Source organism: Tiliqua scincoides, chromosome 4 (assembly GCF_035046505.1).
Source record: "Tiliqua scincoides isolate rTilSci1 chromosome 4, rTilSci1.hap2, whole genome shotgun sequence".
Classification (NCBI taxonomy): domain Eukaryota; kingdom Metazoa; phylum Chordata; class Lepidosauria; order Squamata; family Scincidae; genus Tiliqua; species Tiliqua scincoides.
The window spans coordinates 56,860,646-56,888,147 of NC_089824.1; the positions used below are offsets into that span (position 1 = coordinate 56,860,646).

The 27,502-nt window shown below is 44.0% G+C and overlaps 1 protein-coding gene across 3 annotated transcripts in view; it reads left to right on the forward strand.

Moving 5' to 3' along the window:
* Positions 1-334: 334 nt before the first annotated feature.
* The window catches only part of SMCHD1 (structural maintenance of chromosomes flexible hinge domain containing 1), a 116,980-nt gene continuing 89,812 nt past the window's right edge, over positions 335-27,502 (forward strand). For 2 of the 3 annotated variants that reach the window (XM_066622776.1, XM_066622778.1), the window contains exons 1-3: positions 335-521; positions 21,213-21,288; positions 23,597-23,758. In XM_066622776.1, coding sequence (XP_066478873.1) covers positions 387-521; positions 21,213-21,288; positions 23,597-23,758 — 373 coding nt within the window. In that variant the 5' untranslated portion in view covers positions 335-386. Of the gene's footprint in view, positions 522-15,312; positions 15,343-21,212; positions 21,289-23,596; positions 23,759-27,502 lie in introns of those variants that run through there. The other variant, XM_066622777.1, reaches the window with a different exon arrangement.

The window sequence follows — 27,502 nt, forward strand, 5'->3', positions numbered from 1 at the left end:
TCATGACGTCATGAGCGCGCAAAGCACGCAGGGAACTCGCCCCGCCCTCTTCAAAGCAATCCGCAGGACGGTTTCTTGCGGCGGATATGACGTAGCTGACTTCCACGTACTAACAGACGGATTGAAACTCCCGCGGGCAGTGTCGCTTCCGGGTTTCGAAGGTGCGAGCCAGCCAGACCCCACCCCTTCCGCGCACTGCTCCACGCTTTTCTTTCAGTAGGCCCCGCCCCTTTCCCTTCACCCTCCCCTCCTCACTTATGCAAGCCCCGCCCCCTCCCCATCCCTCAGCGGAGCCGCAACCGTTCGCTGCGCTTGTCAGGGAGAGCGGCGCCGGACCGAGGAGCTAGGTAGTTCGCTCGGGGCTGTCGCCGCTTCTGCGTGCCAACATGGCAGCGGCAGCGGGCGGCAGAGCCCTCACGGTCTTCCTGTACGACCGTCGGCAGGAGTCGGCGGACACCGGCGAGAAAGTTCTGAAGTGCCTCGAGTTGACCTACGAAGGCTTCCGTAGGGCCGCGTGCCAGGTAACCGCCGTTCGGGGGGGGAAGGCGCGAGGCGAAGCGCGTCAACCGTTTTGACGGTCCGCGGGATGGAGGCAACGCCTGTCGAGCCGGAACGCCCCTCGTGCCGCCTCAGTGTCTCGTGCGCGCGCGCTCTCCCTCCCTCCTCCCCCGCCCGCACCTGCCAAAGTGCGCAGGAGGCTGAAGGACGTTCTGAAAGAACTCGAGCTTGAGCCCTGGCGCTGCTGAGGCGGCGCGTGGAGGGCTCGCGGAGCAGGAAGGCGCGAAGGGACGTCGTGACACAGGGAGGCGCGCGCTGGAGCTTCCCTGGGTGGCTCGGGCGGCTCAGAAGACGCGCTTCCGGCTCGAAGGCTCACCAAGGACAGTGAAAGAGACACTGTTGGGCGAAAGAGGGACCGACACTCTCCCCTCCCTAGATATAAAGGAGAGCCAGGGCGGTGTCGTGGTTCGGGAGGTGGACTTGGGCCTGGAAGACCCTCAGCCTTGTGGCTTCCTGGGTGACCTGGGGCCACCACTATCTCTCAGCCTCACCCACCTCTCAGGGTTGTTGTGAGGACAACAGGAGGAAGGAAGAACCACTGTAGGGCCCCAAGGCTGCTTGGAGGAAGGGAGGTATAAAAATGTGAACAATAAATAAATAAGGGTAGCCTCTCCTCTCACCCAGCCTGCAGGGGTTAATAGGGCCATAGGCAGGTTGCCTCAAACGCAGCACAGAAACTGGGGTTGGGGAACTGAGTGAATAATGTAGGAATGGAAGCTGTCAGTTTTGTCCCTTGGAGGCTTGAGGCTTGAGACACTTAACAGCCTGGCCTGCATCTTGTAACAGTTGGCCTTTATTTCCTTAGGTTTTTTGAATGAAGGTAAAGGGCCTGAAACTAGTTTCTGTGCATTACGTGGTTGACTGGTGTCAGGCATGTTTTTCGGCATTCTTTGTACCTGAAAGCTATGTCAAGCATTCAGCCCATACTCAACCCCCCCCCCCCGTTGCCCACCATCCCCACTTGTTTCTCAGGTGGGATGCTCAGCTTTGAAGAGCCTGGTCCTATGCATGTCTACTCAGAAGTAAGCCCTATTGTAGCCCATGGGGCTTACCCCCAGGAAAGTAAGGATAGGATTATAGTCTTAGAGCCCAGTCAGAAGTCAGTCCCATTCTAGTCAATGGGGATTACTCCCAGGAAAGCGTGGATAGGATTGTAGCCTAATTGTAGCCTAATGCTTCAGTTTGCTTGGAAGACTTACTTGCTGGGCTGTTTTGCTTGTGGAGACTGCAGCACAGAGAGCCTGTACCATCACAACCTGAAGGGGGAGTACTGAAGGAGGGGGGAATTTGGCAGAGATGTTGTTTGATTTTCCTTCTCATTTTGAGCTCTGAGAAAGGCAAACAAAACAAGCTGCAGGAAAACACTGTGGGTTTTTTAAAGCAATCTCCTCTGTTACTACCACTTTCCCAGCTGCTCTGTGTGTGTGTGGGTGAGAGAGAGAGAGAACGCAAGTGAGCTCATGCTCCTCTTTGCTGCACCCCTTCTGGCTACAGAGGTTTTTCCCTTGGCTTCCACCCTTCCAGTCCCAACAAGATTCTCATTGATTCTTGCTGAGTGTTCTACACTTGCCAACCTCTTTGATGGTTACATGGAGTCTTACTGTTCCTTTGCAAGGTGCTCAATCTTACAGAGCCTCTTCAGTGGCTCCAGGGCTATTTCTGTGCCTGTGCCAGGTGCTGCCTTTTTTAATGTTTTGGGCTGCCTTAAAACAGCGAGACACCAGCACATGGCAAAGGTGTGTGCGACTGAATTTCCCCCCATTCGTGTTGAGATAAATCCACAGATAAAAAATCCATTTATAAAAGGTTGCACCTGTAGTGTCATTTCTGCTTATTAGTCAAAAGTGGCTTTTCAGCTGGGTGAGACAGTACTTGGAAGTTTAAACTAGCATTGCATGTATAAGGATGTACTTGCAACTGGCATGCATCTGGTTTCTTGCAGTCATGGACAGCCCCTCACTCTGGAGTTCAAGCAGCTTGCCTCAATTTGAGGGAATTGGCCAGGATGGGTCCAAGGTAGACACCATGAACTTATGCATCCTTAAACGTGTGGAATTGGTTAAGACTGTCAAGTATTGTTTGAAGTGACCAATTGTGTTTAGAGGCATTCTTATACGAAAGCTTTGCATGGGCAGTCTTACTATAAATCATGATGTCTGATTTGCTTGCATCCTATGCATGTGCCAGCCATCTCTGTTGAAGAACCCAGGACAATTGGTAGATTGCTATGCTCAGTGATGTCTATACTGGTGACCTCATCTTGGCAGTAAAAGACAACGATGACGTGTAAACAAAACAAAATAAAAGTTGTTGACTTCATTAATGAGTAGAATGGTCCATGGCTAGAATGGTCTAAATCAGGCGTGCTCAAAACGTCGATCGCAATCGACCGGTCGATTGCCAAGCAAAATCCGGTCGATCGCGCGCCGAGCCTCCCGTCCGCCATGTTGAAAGGGGCGGGAAAGAGCCCCAGAGCTTCCCGATTGGCCTGGCGCCGCCAAGTGTCTCAGATGCGATGGCGGGCCAATCGGGAAGCTCCGGGGCTCTTTCCCGCCCCTTTCAACATGGCGGGCCAATTGGGAAGCTCCAGGGCTCTTTCCCGCCCCTTTCATTGATTTCAATCAATGACGGGCGGGAAAGAGCCCCTTAGGGAAGCTCCAGGGCTCTTTCCCGCCCCATTCATTGATTTCAGTTAATGATAGGGGCAGGAAAGAGCCCCTCCGGGAGCAGGAGGCTGCCGGGGAAGGCGACCCCTGGAAAGAGTGCGTGGAGGTGGCGGTGCAGCTGGGGCAGTGCAGCCAGGGGAGGCAGCGCGGGCAGGCGGCGCGGGAGCCCGGGGGCGGCGCGGACGCTCTGGTTGCTGCTGCTGCCCTGCAAGGGCACCGCCATCCCCGCCTTGGGAGCCGGGCGCTGCGAGGCTGCAGCCGGCGGGAGGGCGAGCGCCGCCAGAGGGGCCGCCGAGACCCCCTCCCCGGGGACAAGTAAGGGGAGCCTGGGAGGAAGCGCGGCGCAGCTGGGCTGCGCTGCCTTGCGTCGCCGCCTTCCTCCCGAGGCTGGGATCAGCCCTGCGGCGCCCTCGGAGAACTTTTCCTGCTTCCCAGAGGGTGAGCTGAGCAGGCGCCTCAGGGCGGAGGGAGGGAGGGTGGGCGGGGAAGAGGGTATGGGGCTGTCCCCAAGTTGCCCCCTGTAGGGCTCCCCAGCCACTCCTCTGGCCCCACATCTGGTGTCCCCCCACTTCCCATCACCCCCCAAGTTGCTCTCCTGGAGGGCTCCCCAACCCCTCCCCTGGCCCCATACCTGGTGTCCCCCCACTTCCCATCACCCCTCCAAGTTGCCCCCCTGGAGGGCTCCCCAGCCTCTCCCCTGGTCCCACACCTGGTGTCCCCCCACTTCCCATCACCCCCCCAAGTTGCTCTCCTGGAGGGCTCCCCAACCCCTCCCCTGGCCCCATACCTGGTGTCCCCCCACTTCCCATCACCCCCCCAAGTTGCCCCCCTGGAGGGCTCCCTAGCCACTCCCCTGGTCCCACACCTGGTGTCCCCCCACTTCCCATCACCCCCCCAAGTTGCTCTCCTGGAGGGCTCCCCAACCCCTCCCCCTGGCCCCACACCTGGTGTCCCCCCACTTCCCATCACCCCTCCAAGTTGCCCCCCTGGAGGGCTCCCCAACCCCTCCCCATGGCCCCACACATGGAGTCACCCCACTTCTCATCACCCCCCAAGTTGCCCCCCTGGAGGGTAGATCTCTGGGCCTTGCTGGGTTTCAAAGTAGCTCTCCAACCAAAAAAGTGTGAGCACTCCTGGTCTAAATGATTGGAAGTAGCCCTACACAGTTCTAAGGATATTGGCATTTCTGTTTTGAATTATTCCAGGCGCTGTTGATGCTGCCAGTGCGGTAGCTAGCGGGGGAGGGGGGGGCGGTTCGCCCCATGTACAGCCTGGGGTGGGTGACACCACAAATGACTCAACGTTGCTAACATCACGGAAGTGATGAATAACCCCTTCATGTTATATACGGTTGGGTGCGGAATTTCCAGTTGAATGCAATGCAAAAAACCGGAGTGAAAAATACCCTTTCCATTAAAAGTTACAGCCAAAAAAAGGAAACTCAAAAATGCATGGAACCCTATGGAAAGTGAAACTGAGCCGTATCATGCGTTTACCCGTGAGTAGGCAAACATTCCTTTGTTTGGGAAAGGTCAGACTGAGAGGAATCCAGCAACACCAGAATGGTTCCTATCCAATGAAAGCAGCCCCCAATAAACTCCCAAGAAGAAAGTCCCTCCCTCAAGGCTGTTGAATGCATTGGAAAGCAAAAGCAAACCACATGGTTGCATTTACTCACAAGTAAGCAAACATGCCTTGCCTCTTGGTCAAGACAGGCAATGGGGAATGCAAGACTAGTTGCAGGGTCCCAATCTGATGAAAGTGGAGCTCAACAAATGCTCCTGAAGGCAGCACCCCCCCCCCAAAAGAATAAACAGGGGCTTGAGCTGGTAAGGTCAATTTTCATTTGTTTTTAGGCTTTGCAAAACCAGGTGGGTCCTGATAGCGATATGCTTGAAATATAAGAATTTACACCTTCCCACTGGGGAGGGTTGAAAATCTCACTGATATTTGTGTGTGTGTGTGTGGGGGGGGGGTGTTATTGCAGGCAAGCTACAGAGAAAGTTCACTTGGTGGAACAGGGTTGGCTTCCCCTTATTTAATTGTTTTTCTTTAATTTAATTATTTGTAATTATTTATTTTATTTTGTTTGATGATGTCATTTCCAGTCATGGCATCATTTCCAGTGGGTCCTTGACAAGTTGTCCTTCTAAAAAGTGGGTCCCAGTGCTAAAAGTTTGAGAACTACTGCCTTAACTCAAAACAGGCCAATGAGACATCCTGGGGCGGGGGGGGGTGTCACCCTAGTGCAGGGGTTTTCAGACTGGGGGGTCATGATGCCCCAGCCTGTGGGCCCTGGCCTCTGCCCCCTTAAGGGGCGGGGGGCAGCCTGGAGGCAGGCAGGAGGCAGTGGCATGATCCCCAGGATGCGCCGCTCAGGGGAGCTGCAGGGGCTTGAGTCCACGTACTGAAGCCTCCTGCAGCCTCCCTGGGGGGTGGGGAGCCCTGTGCGACCTTCTGCTAAAGCAGAAGTGGAGCACAATAGCTCCACTTTCACTTCTGAAACTGCGGGGAGCCCTGCAGAAGGTAGCGCAGGGCTCCCCACCCCTGGGAGGCTGCAGGAGGCTCAAGTAAGTGGACCTAAGCCCCTGCAGCCCCCCTGAGCGGTGCAATCCTGGGGATCGTGCTGCTGCCTCCCCCCCACCCCAGCTGCCTCCCCCCCGCGCCTGTAAGAACTTAGAGCAACTCAAACTCTCCCTGAGAATTTGAAAACCACTGCCTTAGTGACCAAAATTCTGGAAAACATGGCTTTTAGGAATAATACCATCTTGTTATATACCATTTGATGCAGAATTTCATCCATTGCTTGTGGGGAAATATTCACTGCATTTATTTTTGGGCCATTATTATTATTCATTTCATGTCATGACTATTACTGTTTCTGTCTCACCTACCTCACAGGTTTGTTAGGACAAAATAAGAGGAGGGACCATGTATAGCACCCTGAGCTGCTTAGACGAAGGGTGGTATAAAAATGTGAATGAATTGATTGATTAATTAATAATTAAATAATAATTAAATAATTAACTAATTATGTTGTATGAGGTGACAAAAATTTATGGACCCTGGGTGTCAAATGATCTAGCCACACCACTGGATGCTGCCTCAAAGACGAAGACAATATTCTCTCAAGAACAAATATGCTTGCTTATTGAATTATATATTAAAAAGTTGGGGGTGCTATCAAATCTCTTGATATTGCATAATGTAAGAAATCACTATTTAAACTAGGGAGAAAAGATCCAGTGCAGATACCATAAGATGTGTGAGCTGGTTAAAGGGAAAGTAACTTTTTAAAAAGCAAATTTTCAAGGTGGACAGGCATTTTCAAGGGAAAGGGAAAGGCATTAGCTACATGCCGTCCAATTAAAGTTGGGGAAGAAGAGGGAGATGGGGATAGGCGAATCCCTGCCGTCTCCCCCTTGGTGGCCATATCAGAGTTAGCAGGAAACCGCAGTCTCCCACTTAGCTATGATGCTACTGCTACTTCACAGTCAGGAAAGATCTTTGTGCACAACTTTCTAAATACTAGAACAAGCCTCTGTTTTGTACTTGTTGTTCAGTACATAGGTCTGCTGAGAAATGATTATTAGCACGTACTGATGCAATGCTTCTAATTAAAGTATAAACCAAACACAAAGAGGTTGTTGTGATTAGGTGCTCAGAGACTTTCTGTAGAGTAGGTGAAGCTGTGTTCTAAACATTATAGCTTGTACTTTGGAATTTTTAAATTGTAAAAAGTCTTTAAAGTTAGTTAAAAACTGTAAGCTAGTGATGTGTCAGTATTGGGGAAAAATGTGATTTCATCTGCATTATATTTGAACTAGCCCTGTATTGTGTTAAAAGTAGTCTATCAAGATTCACTAAAGAACACACAATGCAGAAAAATGGAGAGAAAAATGGAAACTTGAAAGTATTGATAAGGGCCATGACCAAGTACCTTTCTTTTGCAGAACAGAGTGTTAAGATACAGGCCAGAAACAGTGAGCATATTAGAAACATGGTGGAATGGGAAGAATCAGTGGTTTTCATAATAAAGTACAGGGAATGGAATTGCTTGATAGATCAGTGAGGTCACTATTTGAGGCATACATTTAGTGCTGTGTACAATATTGTTGATCCACTGACCAAAGCTCTGGACAAATCTTGAGATGGAGGAAAAAAGAATATTAGGCATCTGTAAGGAGGGAATGTTGTAACAATAACTTCAGCTTTCCTTGACTAGCATGCTTGCACGTTCAGGTTGTGTAACAAAGACAACACGTCTAGATACAATATCATGCCCCTAGCCTGGCCACCTGTCTCGTGCTGCTCCCACCTTAGGAGTTCGTCCCTGGTATTTGATCTGATCCAAGGCCAGCCAAAGGTCCTAGAAGGCCTTAGAAAGGCACTTCCAGACCTCAGAATACCATCTGGATATGACTAGAGCACAGCACAAGGGGACCTGCATTGAGTCAGTGTCAGTCGCCAGTATCGGGAGGGCATTCTTTTCAATCTTTTCAGTCCATTTGGGCATTCTTTTCAGTCTTTGCACCTTGTCTTCAGAATGCCGAACTTTGTTCTTTCAGCACCAGAACTTTGTCTTGTAGTTTTTCAGAACAGTGATGTGACTTTTTCTTCCCTTTCAATCAAAGTTGTAGTAGTAGTACCTTTATTGTCATTGTGCAACAGCACAACAAAATTTATGCACCTTAGAGGTACAAGCATAAATATATACTACAATTCCAACAGTCACATTCTACACACTCACCCACATATTCTATACAACATGCATCATAATATAAAAACTATAACAGACCATAATGCCCAGGAGCATGGTGACAACTATATCGCCTTATTCAACGTAATTATGGCTGTGGGATAAAAACTGTTCAGGAATTGCATGGTACGTGGTCTGATAGTTCTGTATTGTCTCCCTGAAGGCAACAGTTCAAAGAACTTATGAGCCGGATGGAAGGGGGGTCTCAGAATACTATGTGATTTCTGCAGACAGCGAGATGTATAGATGGACAGTCCTTATGAATCCATCTCAATCAAGCAGGCACAATGTGAAGGAAGCCCCTAACCTACATCATTTCCCCCACCCTACAACTATTGCTATGTTAGAAGAAGATCCTACGGCAACTACTGCAGAGACATGTAATAATGTTGCATCACACATTAGTGCATTATTGGATCAACTGGAATTGGACGGACTCGTGATTGATCGAAAGGCTGTATTATATTATTACGAGTATTATTAACAGTATACAAACTATACAGTGTACAAACTATAAAGGACTTGCCTCAGGAAGGAAGGGAAAAAATAATTGATTGTCTGGCTGATCTTAAAGCAGTTCTTTCTGAGTATTCCCACCCACTTCGTGATGTCTATCAGAATTCTCTACATCTAGAAACAGAAACCCTTCTCCCAGATCCCGGCCTAAATGATTCCACTAGCCCTGTTACCCATACTACTGCATACCACCAGCAAGTCCCTGGCTTTTTGTCGGGGTTACCTTAACTTCCCCACAGACTCCCAGACATTCAGTTCCTTCACAATTTGATGTTCTTGAGATGTCCCTAACAATTGGTCCCGACCTTTTAGATTACAGGGATTGACTGACAGAACCGCCTACTCCAACAGATACCAATTTGGCTAAATTTCTTTCTTGGAATGTGGCGGGCTGGGCTTCTAAACTCAGGGCCCCTGATTTTATACCTTTTCTTTAAAAATATGATATAATTTATCTCCAAGAAACTTGGATGGTCCGTCCTATTACTCTAGAAGGGTATAATGTTATTTCCTTACCAGCAACTAAGTCTCAAGCCAAAGGCCATCCTTCGGGCGGGCTGGCAGTCCTGTCTTTATCGCATTTCCCAATTGATTTTATTTTTATGTCTGATAGTTACTGTAAGATACAGGTTGTCAAACTGTCATTGTCGCCCTGGGACGTTTTGATAGTCAATATTTATATTCCACCATCACAAACCAAAGCCTCTCGGAAGCACCAATGGAAATATTTCAATCAGATTATGGGATATCTCGAACGTGGCTTTGTGGGAGCCAAAATTCTTATTTTTGGGGACCTGAATGCGAGAACTGGTCCAGATCATGTCATCTTTTCACATATTTGCAACTCCATGGATGACTTAGATCTCCCTATTACTGTCTGTCTGAATGCAAATCAAAGGACCAAGTGATCAGTGAGACTGGTATTTACTTAGCTAAATTCAACCTGCACTGGAGTCTGATACGGCTCAATGGCTTATTAGATATGGGTGTTGAAGGAGATTTCACCTTTATCTCTAGACGTGGTAATAGTGTAATTGATTATATTTTGATTCCTGCCCCCATGTTGTCTTCTGTGAGAGAATTTGCAATGGGAGAACCTTCGCTTAGCGATCACCTCCCCCTTAGCTGTGTTTTGCTGCTCACGATGACCTTTTCTTCTCCTTCTCCCCAAGATATGCCTTCCTTTTTTAGTGTATCTCACTCCAAAATTCTCTGGGATGAAACATCTTTAAGAATTTTTAAAAATTTACAATTTTCTGACTTGGCAGTTACTGCCAAATCCACTTTTTTATCGTCAAAGACCCCTTCTGATTTTACTGCCAAGTTTGAAGCTTTTTTTACATTTATTTATCCCTGCTTTAAAATGATCCCTGCCTCAGAACTTGGGCCCTAAAAAGAGTGGGGCAAATGTAGTCTCATGTGATCCCTTTTTAGGGATCAAATTATAACTTAGAAAGCTTTTCAGAACTTACAAAGAATCAGGGGCTTCAGTTCTACCTCCACGCTATTTTGAACTGAGAAGTCAACTTAGAGAGGCTATTGAATTTGCGCATCAACAATCCTCTCTTGCAAGGTGGAATTTACTCCATACAGCCATTTTGTCTAAGAATTCTAAACAATTTTGGCATATTACTTCAGGTTTCTTCCATAATTATGTTTCCCCAGTTTCTCCAATCTCATCATTTATTTGGGAAAATTATATTAAATCAACCTTTTATGATGATTGTAAAGTCATTTACAATGACTGGGTCCCTTTGGGGAGAAGGGCGGGATAAAAATAAAGTTTTATTATTATTATTATTTCTTTTGTACCACTGGCTTCATTCTCTGAAGTACATAATTGGCCTCCTGTATCTGAGTCTGAAGTAAAGCAACTTCTTCTTTTGAAACCTGGGAAGGCTGCAGGCCTGGACGTCCTTCCCCTTGATATATTCAAGGTTGACCCAGACTGGTGGGCACCACTATTGGCAAACCTGTTCACAGTTGTAAATAATACTGGTATCATGCCCAACTCATGGACCCAATCAATCATTATGCCCATTTATAAAAAAGGGGATAGAAAGCACCCAGGGAGCTATTGCCCCATCTCTTTGCTATCCTCTCTGGGCAAGATTTGGACAGATCCTCTCTGGGCAATACCTTTTGGACAGGCTCACCAAGTGGCTGAAAGAAAATAACATTATTGGCCCAGAACAAACAGGCTTCTTACCTGGTAAATCTGTTTTGGATAACTGTTTAGCCCTATCCTATTTAGTCACTAAGTATGCCAAATCTAAAAATTTCTGACTTTATGCTGCCTTCCTGGATTTAAAAGGCGCATTTGACACTGTTGACAGGGAGCTACTTTGGCTAAAACTGGACAATTTAGGTCTGGACAAGAGACTCCTTCCCTTAATCAGGGAAGCAGCTCTACTCGGAGACTAGCTGCTGTGTTAAATTAATACCATGTGGGAAACTTTCGGCCCCAATTCCTACTAATTTAGGAGTCAAACAAGGATGTGTCTTAGCCCCTATGCTGTTTAATGTATTCATTAATGATCTGGCTCCTCATTTGTCCTTAGTTGATGCCCATCCTCCTAAATTAGGTAATTTACCGTTCCCCCTTCTGTTGTATGCAGACGATATACTGCTATTGGCCCGTACGAAAATTGGCTTCAAGCATTTAATCAACTCTTGTATTAAATTCCTAACTTCCAATAAATTGCAATTAAACTTTGAGAAGTCTAAAATAGTGGTTTTCGGTTCCCAATGGAAAACTACCTCTTGGCTCTTTGGTGGGAAGGTAATCGAACAGGTTAAAGTTTTCAAGTACCTGGGAATTCTGTTTCATCATAGGCATACTTGGTCACCCCATCGCCAGGCTGATATTAACTCAAGCAATTTATTAGTTCAAGCTACTCTGTGGTTTTTTTACACCTGGGGCAATTCTTATATTCCAGCAGCAGTGCAGATCTAAGTCCAAGGTTCTGGCACAATTGCTGTTTGGTACCCCCATCTGGATTTCAGCTGTTTCCACTCTAGTAGAACGTGTTCAATCCAGATTCCTCTATAAGATCGTTGCGGTACCTCACTGCGTCCCTTATGCAGCATTGTGCCTCGAAGCTGGTCTGCATAAAATTGAAACACTGGCCTGGCTGAGATTTTGGCTAAGGGTCGGTTGTGAGGCAAATCAGAACATCATGCTCTCCAGTATACTTTCTGATGTTTCTTTTTCCCCTGGTCTAACCTTATTTCACAAAAGACTCCAGCTCCTAGGTTTATCAACTGATCTGATAGGAGGATTACCCATGTCTGTGGCTTAAAATCTTATTCGGACCCGATTATTCGATATAGAGAAACAGGATTTGCAAGCACAGCCTGTAAGTCTTGTTTGCCTCTATATATTGGTCTTTCATGGTCCTCTGATTTGGGTTCAAGCTATCTATCGTTCGTGTGTTCGCCTCAGATTTGTAGGGCCTTCACACTGGGTTTAATATCTTACCTACAAATGTACTAAGAGCAAGATTTAATAGACCATTGGAGAGTCCCCAGTCATGTTCCTGTGGACCTGACCTGAAAAGAGTCCTTGACCCATGTACTTTTGTATTGTACCCACTATATTGATTTACACCATCGATTTCTATATCCATTCCTGGAAAACTTTCATGGTTCAGATACAGACTTGATCCGGTACTTGTTAGACGGGAGAAATGAGTGTCGCTCATCAAATGTAGCAAAATATTTATATAAGGCACTGTCAAGGCGTAAATTCCTCTGTATTTCTTTGCCTGATCAATGATTGGTGGCTACCTTGAATGTTTTAATTTTGTTTTCTTGTTGGATTGTTTATGCCAGGGGTCTCCAAACTTTTTGGCCAGAGGGCCGCATCAAACATCTGGCATGGTGTGGAGGGCCGGAAAAGAAATTTTAAAACAACATTTAAATAAATAAATTAGAAATGGAACTTAGATGAGTGAATAAATGAATGAATGGGCTCATTCATTCAACCTCTCTGGCCCTCAGAACACCCTCCAGACACAATCAGAGCACAGTTCTGGTCATGTTCAGTTGAGTGGGCCAGAGGCTTTCAGGGGACAAAAGGTTGGCCGCGGGCCAGAAAGAGGTTTGCTGCATCTGGCCCCTGGGCCGGGGTTTGGAGACCCCTGGTTTATGCTAATAAAGGTGGAATGAATGAATGAAATGTATACTATTCACCAGAGGCCTTGGAAAAAGTAGAAATAGCCTTGTAGTCATTGGCCACCCCTGAGATAGGAACCAGAGGCCTTGGAAAAAGTGAGAAATAGCAATGTTATCTGAGTGTCCCACAGGGCTAGTAATGGGAGTGTACTTCATTAAGGGATTGCTGGTTTCTCGGAGGTGGAAGAATATAATAGCTATAGGTAAAGTAAGAGAGTAGTAGTGGTAAATATCTTTTTCATATAATGGGTTTGTAATGTTGTAGGGCAATGTCTGTTATGATATGCATGAGAACAAGATGCCTGATTATACATAGTATGTACTATATCATATGTAAAGTGTCTAGTATGATATGCATGAGAACAAGAGAGTAATGCCCAATTATACATAGTATGTATTGTATCATGTATAAAGTGTCTACTATGATATGCATGAGGACAAGAGAGTAATGCCCAATTATACATAATATGTACTATACTATGTATAAAATGTTTTTATTATATTAATGCAATAGGGATTTGTTGTGAATTAAATTTAGACAAAAAGCCGCCAGGGGAGGCAGGGGATAGTTTAAGTTAAAATGCTAGTTTTGTGGATTGGTGATGGGGGTTTGAGGCCCCCTCTTCTGATGTCTTAGGGGAAGGTAAATGTTCCCGTCTTTGGCTTACAAGACCAATGCATTATTGTTAAGCTACTATTGTTAAGTGTTGTTAAGCCTATTGTTAAGCCTATTGTTAAGGCTTATGGGTTATCATTTTAGTATTTTGTCTTCTAGTTTTGCTGCGGTGGGTATTAGAATGAGGAAGATAATGAAGTAGAGTATAGAGCAGGGGTGCTCACACTTTTTTGGCTCGTAAGCTACTTTGAAACCCAGCAAGGCCCGGAGATCTACCAGAGTTTTTTTACAATGTTCGTGCCATCATAACATATAACATTTATGTGTACAATGTATGTTGGTGTACCTTGCATAACCGCATGAGCCAATATTGCACAACACAACATAATTAACTATAAACATTTTTTGTAATTACTTGAGTTTACTTTGATGACTTGCACTGAAGTGAATCAGCCAAGGATGCATAGTCCGGACAGTAGCTGCTGACAGCCAGCCTCAAGCACACTTCCAAATGTTCATCAGTCATGGTGGAACGGTATTTGGACTTAATGATCTTCATGTAGGAAAAGGCTGACTCACATAAATAAGTGGAGCCCTTCCTGCCTCAGGTGCTCTTATATCCCTGAGGGCCCTATTGCCTTCAAGTGGCTGCAGCTGTGCAGCACACTCTGCTGGATGCCCAGGCCTTACCCTTAAAGGGGCCACTGCAGACACCACATCTACCTCCTCACCAGATCTTCCTCGATTCCAATACAAGTGGGGGGGGGGAGCAGATCTCTATACAGACCAGTGCAAAAACAGGGGAAAGGTGTGGAGGAAGGAAGATCTCTATATAGACATGACAGCAAGACCAGTGCAAAACCCCTTGCACAGAACCAACAGATGGAAGTTGGGGTGGGGCAGATCTCCATACATACCTGTGCAAAAACAGGGGAAAGGTAAGTCAGCCCCAGTAGAGTCAACGGGGCTAACTCCCAGGGATGCGTGGACGGGAGAGAAGCCTGCGATCGACTCATTTTGCCTCGCGATCGACCAGTGGATCGCGATCGATGTATTGAGCACCCCTGGTATAGAGGCTATTTGTCCAATAATAATGAATGGGTGTTCAACTGACTGTCCCCTGATTCATGTGAGGATAACAATATCTGAGACTAGAAGTCAAAACAGCATTTGGGATATTGGGCGGAAGGTGTTTCCATGTTTTGAAGTATGGAGTGCAGGTACTAGTATTAAAATTAAAATTGAGTAGGGCTAGGACTCCGCCTAGTTTATTTGGAATTGATCGTAAGATTGCATATGCAAATAGGAAGTATCATTCTGGTTTGATGTGTGGGGGTGTGACTAACGGGTTTGCTGGGGTAAAGTTTTCTGGGTCACCCAATAAATTGGGGAAAAATAAGGCCAGTAATAGGAGGGTTATAATTAATAGTGCTAGGCCTAATAAGTCTTTGTAATAGGGGTGAATGGATTTTATCTGTATTAGAGTTTAGGCCTGTTGGGTTATTTGATCCGGTTTCATGGAGAAAGGGTAAGTGGAGTATTGATGCCCCTATAATAATGAAAGGTACGATGAAGTGAAATGAAAAGAATCTGGTGAGTGTTGCATTGTCTACTGAGAATCCCCCCCACTCTACCAGGCTTGTTCCGATGTAGGGGATTGCTGATAGGAGGTTAGTGATGACGATTGCACTCAAAATGTTATTTGTCCCCAAGGTAAGACATAGCCTACAAATGCTATTGCTATAACGAGTAATAGAAGGAGTACTCCAATATTTCAAGTTTCTTTATATGTATATAGGAGCGGTAGTATAGGCCTCGTCCAATGTGTAAATAGATACAAATGAAAAACATAGAGGCTCCATTGGCATGGAGGTTTCGGATAAGTCAGCTGTATTGCATATCTCGGCAGATGTGTGCAACTGATGAAAATGCTGAGGAGATGTCTGCTGTGTAGTGTATAGCAAGAAAAAGGCCCGTGAAGACTTGCTCAATTAGACAGAGTCCTAGCAGTGAAGCAAAGTTTCATCACGCTGAAATGTTTGATGGAGCAGGTAGGTTGATGAATGTGTCGTTTACGATTTTTAGTACTGGGTGGGTTTTTCGTAGGTTGTGGGTCAACAGTGGTTTTTCGTGTCACAGGTTTTGGTTAGAGTCCAAGCAAAAATAATGGTGTATTTTGTTTTTTATTATCTTTTTATCTGTTGAGTGGTCTAGTGGCGGTTGCTTCTAATCTGTCACTGTTTTATGGGGCAGTTGGGTTGGTTGTTTCTGCTGCTGTTGGGCGTGGAGTTTTAGTTTGGTTGGGAAACTTTTATTTCTTTAGTCTTATTTTTGATTTATTTAGGGGGGATGTTGGTAGTATTTGCCTATTCTGTTGCATTAGCAACTGAGCCATACCCTGAGACATGAGAAAGCTGGTCTGTTGGGTTATATGTTGGAGGTTATTTTGTTTCAGTATGCATGTTATTTATTGTGTTTGGTGGGGAGTGAGTGGTGGAGGGATTTGGGGTTGTTGGTGTTGGTTGCATAGGGTTTTATGTTGTTCGTACTGATTTTAGTGGAGTTACTTTGTTATGCTTGTGGGACGGTAGTTGTTTGTTAATTTCTGGATGGGGTTGTTGCTAGCTTTATTTGTTGTGTTGGAATTATCACAAGGATTGGTTCGAGGGGCTCTTCAGGCAGTTAGGTTAGTTAGGTTATTGTAAGGATTAGTGTTGAGGTAGTGAATAGGATGAATGTAGCTAAGTAGGTTTTGATAAGGCCCTTATTGGCAGTTGAAATGTTATTGATTATTGGAAGGTTAGTTATTGTTATTTTTGGTCCAATTTTTTTGTATCATGATAAGTCGTTTAGTTGTATGGTAAGGTTTTGTCTGTGTGTTAATATAGTGTCTGGTTGAGTTTGGTGTATAATTGTGTTGAAAAATCCTAGTTGGTTTAGAAGTTGTTTACTTTTTTATGTTTTGGAATCTTAAGTATTGTTGTTTGAGAAGCTAGTTCTAAGGCATATAAAAGGCCTAAGATGGTTACTAGTAATGCAGATAGTTTTGTGCTTGTTGGTATTGTTAGTGTTGTTGTTTTGATTGGGAGATTAGTTGTAATAAGTATTCCAGCTAAGATGCTTCCTGCTGCTAGACGGATGATTGGGTTAGTTAGTGTTTTGTTGTCTTCAGATATTACTACTGAGACAAGGCCATAAAAGCCACTTATGCTAACAGACCAAATGAATGCTTAGAACAAACAAGCTTAATGAAGCAAATGTGAATGATGATGATTACTGCTTGTTATGTCAATGCCATGTTATGGGTGTTTATAGTTAAATTAGTTTAAAACAAATTTTTGGTTTATATGTTTAGGAAATAGGGAAAATGATGCTTAAAACATGAAATCCACTATGTCTGAAGAAATCTGAAATTGCAAACAGGCTGTAAATTAGTCTTAAGGAATGTCTTTTGGCAAACTGTCAAGGACATCAGATAAGGTGAACCGCTTCCTGAAAAAAGGAAGTAAGAAGCTAGAATTTCCATCTGTTAAGCTTAATTGGTAGTATGATAAATGAAAACTAAACTGAACAGATGAAACCCATGGCAAGAAAAAGCTTTTTGGATTTTAAAATGCAATTCAAACAGGCTTTCCCTTTTAAACCTGTTATTCTATTAGTTTCCTTAAAACAAAAACAGTTTTGCCATTTTAAATGAAAACTGGGAGAGTTATTACACTAGAGCATCATAGAAGTACCAAATATATTACTAAGTTAGCATGCTTGCATGCCAATAGTTCTTTAATGCCTCAATAATTTATAGAGATTGTTCTTTAACATTTAATCAATATATAAAGGCATAGTAGTGAATTTTTAGCTGTCAGAATAGTTAGATCAAAGCATGAAATACACAGAAAGGGGAAAACTATTAAGAGGCTTAAAGCCACAAGTTTGAAAATGTAATTCAAATGTAACCTTGAAGAAGCAGATGCCTGGCAAAAGTTAATTAGGAGAGTCTGACAGGAGACTCTGGAATGTGATACTCCTTACAGATAAGACTCTTATCTCCTCTATAGACTCAAAGTGACAGATTTAGATACTTTAATTGGAACTAAGGAGTTACAACTCAAAGAGAGTTTAGACTACAACTCAGAAACAGATTTACAACTCAAAGAGAGACAGATTTAGATAGCTAATTGGGAGGAGCCAGGAAGCAGGATGCCCCAATTAATTAGGAAGAGTTATGTATCTCTTGGCACCAAGAAAGGTTATACACAGGTTAGAAGCATTTTTAATGAGGAGAACTAAGCAGACAGTTTGTCTTGTTTGACAGACAGAGTTTGGCAGATACAGACACCAGCAGAAACAGACAGGAACAGATAAGCCAAAACATAATGAGAGCCTCTAAGCTGACACAGAGGGAAATGAGATTTGTTTTAAATAAGAAAAGAGTTCTAAAAGAGAATCCTTTTGTACAATAAGAGTTTGTCCTGTGTTAAATAAATGAAATTACACTACTATACAGGTCACATATGGAGAATTACACATGGAATAAAGGAAAGACCAAAAAGTTTAGTTCAAACAGAGGTTAATAGAAAGCCCACAGTGATTGATGAGACCAGACAGAAAGGAATTTGGAAAGATAACACTAGTAATTCTGTCAAAGTCAGAAATAAGCGCAAGACACACTAAAGGCCAGTAAATGAGTAAACAGTGTCATCTAGTGGTTGTTGGAAACAATGTTTTCTATATGTTTCAAATGTACATTTTGCCTTTTTTGGAGTTTGTAACTTGAAGCCAACCAATCAAATGTTTGTAAAGTTATCTGTAGCCAATCCTAAGAAAGCCTCCATTTCTGATGTCACACACCAGCCAATGAGAAATGTAAGACTCCTTAGACAAAGGAGCCAGAATCAAATATAAGGGAGAGGCTCACACTGGAAAATTGCTTTTCTCTGAGAGCTCTGAGAGTTCCCACATGGCTCTCATGGCTCTCTTCGCTTTGGACAGGAGTCCCTGAGAGGCCCGTTGCTGGCAATGAAATAAAGCTTGCAGACGATCACCACTTTTGCTTACTGAGTTTGCTTTTGAACTTTGCTTTTGACCTTGCAACACTGCAATGGCATTACTTCGAGCGTTGTTTCTTTTTACATAAAAGCATTAGGCTTGGTGAAAGGAGTAGTGTGGTTGGTGGTGCAGCCTTTTTCATAGCATGTAATGTGTTATATGTAGACTTGATCTTTGAGATTCGTGTTACAAGTGTGGTACAGCAGATATGTGGGCACTACCAACCAGCTGAAATAGTGGCTCTGTGGCATGTGCCAGCCTTGTGTTTATATCCCATCCCTCACCATATAGGTCCAGAGCTGCAGCTCCCGTCATAGCTAACCAGCCACTTCACAAAAGGGCACCTGCCAGTCCCACTTCTAAGCAGCACAAGTGCTAAGGATCAGCCATTAGCTCCTCAGGAGGGTGTTCAATGTGCCCTCTGCAGTCCCTCTCAGTGATCTTTCTGTCTGTGACTGGAACACACCTGCCCAGGGTGAGAACCTCCCAGAGCAGGCTACATGAGGCAGGTTGTGTCTCCATCCTGCACTGCTGCTCTTGGGCTGAGCCTGTAGGTTGCCTCTTGTGGCAGGAGGTCTGTCTGCTAGCAACCTTGTGGCTGCCTTGCCATACCCTGTAATGAACAGCTCATTGCTGAGAAAGGGAGACCTGCCCTACCTTGGCCCCATCCCCCAGAGGCCACAGCTGCCACAACCCACTTTACCTCCTACCCCCACAGACCCTGAAAAAATGAAACAGAGAAAAGTAATACACATGGAAACAATATTTGTAAATACTGTTCAAGAATTGTGTTGTAGATTAAAAATTATTAAATTCAATTTGAAAATTCAGATTCCACTTTTTAATCATACATATTTGTTACATTTCATATCTTATTATTTCATCATCATCCCACAAACATTTTTTTTTGGGGGGGGGGGTAGTTACAGACAAGTATGAACTGATTTTGAGATTTTCTCTAAATTTTAAAAATGTCTATTTTTTGAGAACTTATTTTAAAATTTTAATTGAATTTTTAACATAGCTATAAAATGTAACATAATGAATATAGGTTGCTACAAATTGGTATTTTTGCATTATACCATAGGATAGTGGTTCTCAAACTGGGGCAACACAGCACCCCAGCCTGAGGGCCCTGAACTCTGCCCCCTTAAGGGGTGGGGGGATGGCAGTGACTCAATCCCCAGGATCACGTCACTGGGGGGGGGCTGGCATGTACTTACTAGTCCCTGCTGCAACCTCCTGGGGGTGTGGGGAACCTTGTACAACCCTCCGCAGGGCTTCCCAAGCATCAAAAATCAAAAGTGATCATGCCCCACTGCAATTGCGAACCAGAGGTAAGGCGCGATTGCTCCACTTTCGTTTTATAAAGCTCAGGAAGCTCTGTGGAGGGTTGCACGGGGCTCCCTGTACCCCCAGGAGGCTTCCCCTGCCCCTGCTGCTTTCCCCTGCAAGGACTTACAGTGGTTCTCAAGCTCCCTAGGAGTTTAAGAACCAATGTCATAGGACAAATAAGCACCCCACATTTCATAAAAATCTAAGGTACCCAGTCGGAAACAATGTGATGATTTGGCATGGAATGACCCAACTGCAAAAGACACAGAAATAACAACCAAAGTTATGAAGTTGTTGAAGTACTTTCCCTTTGATGAAAGAACAAGAGCTTTTGGGACCCAAATTGCATTTGCGATACATTAGCATATCTGTGGAAAAAGTCTTACTTGTCACTCATCCAACACTGCCAATCACCCTTTGTCTCACCTCCTTGATGGACTCAAAATCCATGGAAATTGAACAACCATGCATTCAAAACCCATGGGATTGATTCTGAACAGAAGGATTAATAATTTGCTTATTCCATGGGGGAAAACTCTCAGATAAAAACCCACATGGGTTTCCTTATCCAAACACATGCTACAACCATAGCAAATGTTAATTTCCGCATGGATATTTGCACATTTGTTCTGGACCTTGATTTAGAAATGATTATTTGATGGTCAGAAGATTGATGGTCAGAATACCAATGAAAAGTATTTCTTGGCACAACATGTGATTACTTACTGGAATTTGCTACTACAGGATGTCATTATGCCTGGGTTAGATGACTTTAGAGGGGTTTATAAAAATTGACAGTGAAGAAGTCGATTGACCATGATAGCCAAGATTCAGGGCAGTAAACCATTTAGGGTCTTATCCTGTCCAGCATAGGAGCAGTGGCTCCAAACAGCTACCACTGCATCCTGTGCTGGAATTGAGCCGGTTGGATGTCTCTTCGGGGCAAGGGGACATTCATCCCCTTACCCTGAGAAAAGCCTCAGCCTGCTCAATGGGGCTTCTTGAGTCTGCCAGCTATTTTGCTGGCATAGATTAGAGAAACCATGTGTCAGGCTTTTGAGCGAATAGGATTTAGTGGTGGAGGCCTCTGCTGGTCCCACCCCCTTCCCAGGCGTGTCCCTCTCCCACCCAGAAATGCCACTTCCCGCCATCCACCCTACGCCATTTGGCGCTTACCTGCTCCTTGCTGGCAGCTGGGGCTCCAGCTGTGGCACTGACAGGCAGCTCAGACCTCCCCTCTGGCACAGCTTACTCTTTGTGCAGTGAAAATGTGCTTGGCAGCATGTTTGCAACGCCTAGTGCCAGTGTTGCAGGGACAGTGTAGGATCGGGATGTAGTGCCTGTTGCTGGGAGTAGCAGTTGAATGGGATATTACTTTCATACTGTGCTTATGTGTGTCTTCCAGCATCTGGCTGTTCACTTGAAAAAGCAGGATGCTGGGTTCTTATTTATTTTAATCTCTTCATTTTGTGTGTGTGTGTGTGTGTGTGTGTGTGTGTGTGTGTGCAACTAATACTTAATGTTTCTGTACCTTACATAGGTATTTGGCATATCCTGTGAAGAAACATTTGTTATTACAACAACAAATAGAAAAGAGATCACAGATGAAAACTTCAGTAAGTATGTTTCTTTAACAGGTACAACCTACACTTATTTATTACATTGATTAAATAGGCATACGCCTATCAAACCCATGCCACCCCTCCTCTTAAATTTTGAGAGGTTAAATTGAGAGGTTATAGGAGTTTGCCACAAAGTGTTGTTATGGTTCTTAATAGTAACAGTGACAGGAAAAATTTCATACATATGATCAGGGTTGAAAAAACATTTCAGAGACCTGGGTGTTTAATTTTTTAGGAGTTGACATCATAAACTTTAGACACTAACCCTTGGTAGCAATAGAAGAGATAACTGCTTTAGATTTTTGATTGATTAGATTTTTGATTAATCAAAATCAAATGTTTGAGAATTTTTAAGAACTATCATAGATACTCACCTATAGTATGTAAAATTTTTGCCACATAATCAAGTTCCAGTTATCACTTCGACTGATCTCCGGGTCAGTCAGAGGGCAGAGCCTTTCAACTTTTCAAAGTTTCTTTCTTGCTCAAGGGGGTCATTAGAAGCAATGCAGAGATTAGTTTCTATAGTAACTTTGCTGGAAAATTCCAGCCAAAATTAACCTTTTATTCTCCTCTGTTCCATTTCACAAATGTTGTTGCAGTCTGGTTCTGTTTTGCAAAGGCTTACATTTATCCGAGATCTGTTTTTTTCAACACCAGGATGGGATTCTCCTTTCCATTTGTAGCAAAGTCCCAGGCTACAATTCAATGCACCATTACTTAAGAATAACACCCATGGAAAGCAGTGGGTCTACTTCTGAGTAAAAAGGGTTGCAAATATGTACAGGTGCATCTGTCTGCTGTGAATTGAATTGCACACTCTCAGTTTTGTGTTATGAGTTGTATGTTGTATGTAGAGCTTCTGGCTTAACACACCAGACACCTTAAAGGTGGATTTGATTCATGGATCTCCTGCAGTGATTCCCAACCTTTTTCACTTGCATATTGGCAGCCCATTTCCATAAATTGTACCCTTCATATTAGCAAAATGTTTGTAATTAATAATACAAGCCTTCATCTCCTCCATATGAAAGCCCAGACTTCATGCATTCATCACATATTTTTTTCTTTTCATCTGTTTGAAGAACAGAAGACTCTGCCTTTGCACTGTTTAGCACCAGAAGTGTGCTGAGAAATTCTGGGTGATTGATCACTTTCCATATTATCTTTCAGCTTTTTTACTGTGCTGGTTTTCAATCACTGGTTCATAGATGAATTAATGACCATACACTAGCTATTGGTGGGGCTTTCACAGCCAACTAGCTACCTTCCTTCCTGGCCCTGCAAAGCATTCTGGAGCACAGCCTGCCTTTTTCTGCCATTATGCCATTCTTTTTCAAGTACCCCAAAGGTCCTATTGAGTGCCCCTGGAAGTACATGAATCCCAGGTTGGGATCCACTGTTCTACTCGTATGTTGTTTACAGTGCACGAATAGTGTTTACAAAAAGGTGGTGAAGACCAGAATTTAAAAAGAATAAAAATGTATCTTATGATCTCTTACTGTGTTTTTAATAAATTAGAGACCCTACAGTTCTTAGGTAACAATTAGTGATAAGTTATTTTTCAGGATCTGGCCTTGGGTAAAATCAGACAAAACTATAGTCAGACACCCCCCTGAGTTTAACCCCTGACTTATCTGAGGGTTATAGAAAATTCCATGATTTTTGCTCAAAACCTGCCCTCGACTTATCTGTAAGATTGACTTATAGTCAAGGGTCTGCGGTGCCTTGTAGGGGTTGGAGGCAGGCATGCCCCAGCGAGAGACCTCAGAATTGCTTCAGGGGGAGGGGTTAAGGTGCCCTGGTCCTCCTCGCTGGTTTGCCCTGGTCTTGGGCAGGAGCTGTTGACTGCACAGCCTCCTCCCTCACCTCTCTTTCTGCTCTGCCTGTCATCACTGGCCTCCCACCACTTATGGGGCTTCCTGATTCCTCTTGCCCCACCTCTTCCTGCCTGAGGAGTTGAAAAGGAGCAGCTGCTGGCCCTTAGGCATTCTTGGCCCCGCCCCTGGTATCCATCGACCAAGTATGAGGCCCTGTCTGCTGGTCTGCCTTCTGGGATCCTTGCCTTGTTAAGTCGGGGTCTGTAGGGAGTGAGGGAACCCCAACATACCTTTCTGGTACTTTTCAGTTTTTTCATGCAATGCAATCTTAACTGGCTTTTATTTCTGTTTAAGAAAAAAAAAAGCCTTTTATTAAATAATATAAAAGTAATATTAAAAGTTGTGTATTATAAATTGTTTTCACGTTTTGAAAAGTCAGTGTCTTTACTATTTAAAATTCTCTCTTTACATATATATTGCAGATGAACTTGTTCAAGACGGAAGGACTTTCTACTTGCTACAGTCAGTTGATCAGTCACTCTCCTCAGCAACAAAGGAGTGGATTGATTTCCTTCCACATTATGATACACTTGTTAAAAGTGGCATGTATGAATATTATGCCAGTGAAGGGCAAAATCCTCTGCGTAAGTATTTCACATTTTTTAAAGTGGTAAATGTATAGAAGGCATAACATTGGCCCATTGTGTTCATATTTATTGTGGCAAATGCTTTTATTTATGTATAACTTCAACAAGAGTAGTTCACAAAATGGCATATGTAGTAAAATAAATCATACGGGTTGAAACGTACGTCAACAGGATTAATGGAAGCTTTCATTTTTTCCCCTTTAATCAGGAAAATATAATTCTTAGAGCTGACCAGTGTTAAATTCACATCTAAATTGGGTTATTTAGCATGCTTTATATGGGGATAGCTAAGAAGAACTCCATTTTGTGTTACCTCCATTGATTCCAAGTGTGTTTCCAGGCTCATTTTCAGGCATTGGTTATAATCTATAAAACTTTTAATGGCCTGGAACCAGAATATTTAAAAGATCATCTGTCCCTAAACAGCTGAGTTCCTTCTATGTCTGAAGTTCATAGGAGGCGGGATGTGTCATGGGGCCTTTTTAGTTTCTATTCCCAGATTGTGAAGCTTCCTTTCCCTTGAGACCCACTTGGCTTCCTTGTTGATTTTTTGCCATATGATTAAGACCTTTTTATTCAGAAAGGTGCTTTTAATTGAGTGGATGTCTCCATACCTATTGTCTCTGTGCTCTCATTTTTATTTTTTATTATTCTTTAATTGACTTTTAGTATGTTTTTAGATTTCTTATATTTGCATAAGCTTTAACAACTGATTTTACTGTTTGTTTTTAATATGATTTGAACTATCTTGAAGGCCTCTGCAGTGCAAAGATCCTCAGAACAGCAATTTCTTAAAAATTACTGTTGACCTTTATTCTATCCAGATCGTTCTTGCAGATGGGCAGCTCAATCCTACTGAAATTTCCCTTGTGCCTATGCAGCGGGTCCAGCACGGCTTGTGTGGTATTCCATGGGGGAATTTTATAGTCTGGAGGTCTCCTCAGGATCAAAGAGCATTTGTCCCTTTTCCCTGAGAAAGCTACAGCAATGAGTCTACTTAGACCTGCATCTGCTAAATCACTGGCACAAGTCAGAATGGCTCCATGTAAGCGGATCTGGCCCAGGAAAGGAGATGGGATACGACATTCACTGGTGTTGCCAATCCCGCCCCATCCTGGGCCCAATCTGCCCACCCCATTGTTCTCTCCACCCTTTCCCTGCCCCTGCACTACCTGATGCAAAGCTTACATGCTCTGGTACATGTTGGAACCTCCTCTGGCGCAGGGTTGTGCAGGCCTTTCCATTGGCACTCCTAACTTCTGTGCTGTTGCAGCATTGCACATTTGTGACAGCCTGTTCTGGAAGAGCACTCATTCTGCCAGCTCAGATGGAGCATAGGTCTGTCATGTTAATCCACTCTGTTTTAAAATTTGACAATTCATATTTCCTGCTATGTATTTTTAACATGTGGTGTGAGAAGATACACCATGAGAGTAACGCATGTACAAAATTGCATAGAATGTAATTGCACACGTACCATATGCTTGTTTCTGTGGTAGGCTGAGTAGGAAGTGTCACAAATGAAACTAGAGAAGAGTATTTCCTTCCCTAAGTCTTGCAAACTAGGTAAAATACATACCTCACAAGTTATTGGGAAGAAATTGTCCTTTAAAAAAAAATTGTACTATCTATGCACTGAACTTAATTTATCCAGCACTAGTTTTCAAGTTTAGATTTAGGTGAACTCATCAGCCTGGAGCAGATACAGGAAGCTTCTTCAGATGCAAATACCTTTGCCATCCTTCTTCAGCAGAACAATCTGATTGATAGCAGAGAGTCTATAACCAATTCCAGTGAGACCTTCTTCAGCACATGAACTAGGGAACTGTGATTCTTTGCTTGATTGTTTTATACATCTTAGTAAACGAGATACACTTTGTAAACTTTTATCCTATGTAAAGAAATATTCTGCTTATGTGATTTTAATTATTCTCTGGTTTCTGCTAAATAAACTATTCCTACTTACCTTGCTGCTTATACAGAAGAGAACAGGGTAGAACAGCATTTCTCAAATTGTGGTGCGGGACTCACTAGGTGGATTGTGAGTCAATTTCAGGTGGGTTGTGTAGCACCTAGCTCAGCCCCCATTGAAAATACTGAGTTGAAAATATAGGGCACAGAACTGCTGGACTGGGCGGGCTCCCAGAGGGAGAGAGGCATGGTGCTTTGCCCTGAATAGGTGGGATGATGGGACACTGGAAAGGGGGAGGGCTGTGTGGTTGGAGAAGGATCCAAGCCTGCGTTCTGCTTTGACTTCCAAGCTGGACTGTTTGACTTCAGAACTATGCAAAACAGCACAAGCATGCTGTGTAATGGAACCTTTGACTGATTGTGTCTTAGGTTTGAAGCATAAATTGATGTCAATTCTGGCATGCCATCACTTCCAGGTTAATGACATCACTTCCAGTGGGTCCCAACAGATTGTCATTCTAAAAAGTTTGGTTCAGTGGAACACTCGAAGTCTTTTTCACATATGCAAATTTGTAAGTTATCCCATTTCCAGGGGAGTAATACAAGGACAAGGAGATTTCATAGTGTTTGCATAACTGAAATGTATATTAAATGTAACGGACAATTTCTCAATAATCATGTTGGTGGCAGTGAGAGAATACCAGTTTCTTTCTGTTGGGGGTGGGAAATAGTAGGAAAACTAGGAAAAAGGAAAATCCTCTTTGTTGAAGTTTGGAGAAGTAAGATGTAAGTCCATATGAGCGTTTTATTGCAGGTAGTAATGCTAGCTAGTAATGGCATGGCTACGTAGGCTCTTGTATCAGTGTCCTCAAAGAATCCCTTCTCTGATAATATCACCTGTAAAGGATCATGCTAAACTTTTCTTAAATGGTTTCTGTAAAGAATAGGCTATTAACAATATGAAATCAAAGATGGATATTGAAGGCATTCTTCTGCAGGAGAGATATCTCACAATCATGATTTTCAGGATGGTGACAAAATGGATCCTGAGCAAACCTGTTCCATTACTTAAAAACCAATAAACTGATGCCTTTGGCTGTCATCAGTGGGTTGTGAGTCAGTTTCAGGTGAGTTGTGTAGCACCTTGCTCAGCCTCCATTGAAAATATTGAGTTGAAAATATAGGGCACAGAGCTGCTGGGAAGGGCGGGCTTCCAGAGGGAGAGAGGCATGGTGCTTTGCCCTGAATAGGTGGGATGATGGGACATGGGACACCTTTGTACTTGTTGAATGTTATCCAGTGAAATTGTCATATCAAGTCGATGATGTGAAATCCCAACCCTAACAAGCTTGGGACAATATGCATAAATGGCATCGACCTACCACGTGCCAAGATGTTCTGATACCTCGGCTCGACGATCGCGGCTAACGGCAGTCTGATTCACAAGATCACTGTGTGAGTAAATGCAGCTTTGACAAAGTGGCGCACAATGACCGGTGTCCTTTGCGACAAGAAGATCAGCAACCATCTCAAATCAAAGACCTACTGGCCAGTCATCCGACCGGTCGCAATCTATCGAGCTAAATGCTGGCCTGTACAAGAGAGGCCGAATGTTGCCTTGCTGTCATGGAGGCAGAGATGCTGCATTAGATCAGTGGTATCGCCTATCTTGACCACTTGTGCAGTGATGACGTCTGGCAGTGGTACGGTGTAGCTCCAATCGCTGGCAAGTTGAGAGAAGCCCGGCTTCAATATTATGGCCACATTCTGCGCGCCGACAATGATACACTGACGCAGAAAGGTCTTCAGTTGGAGGTCAATGGCAAATGA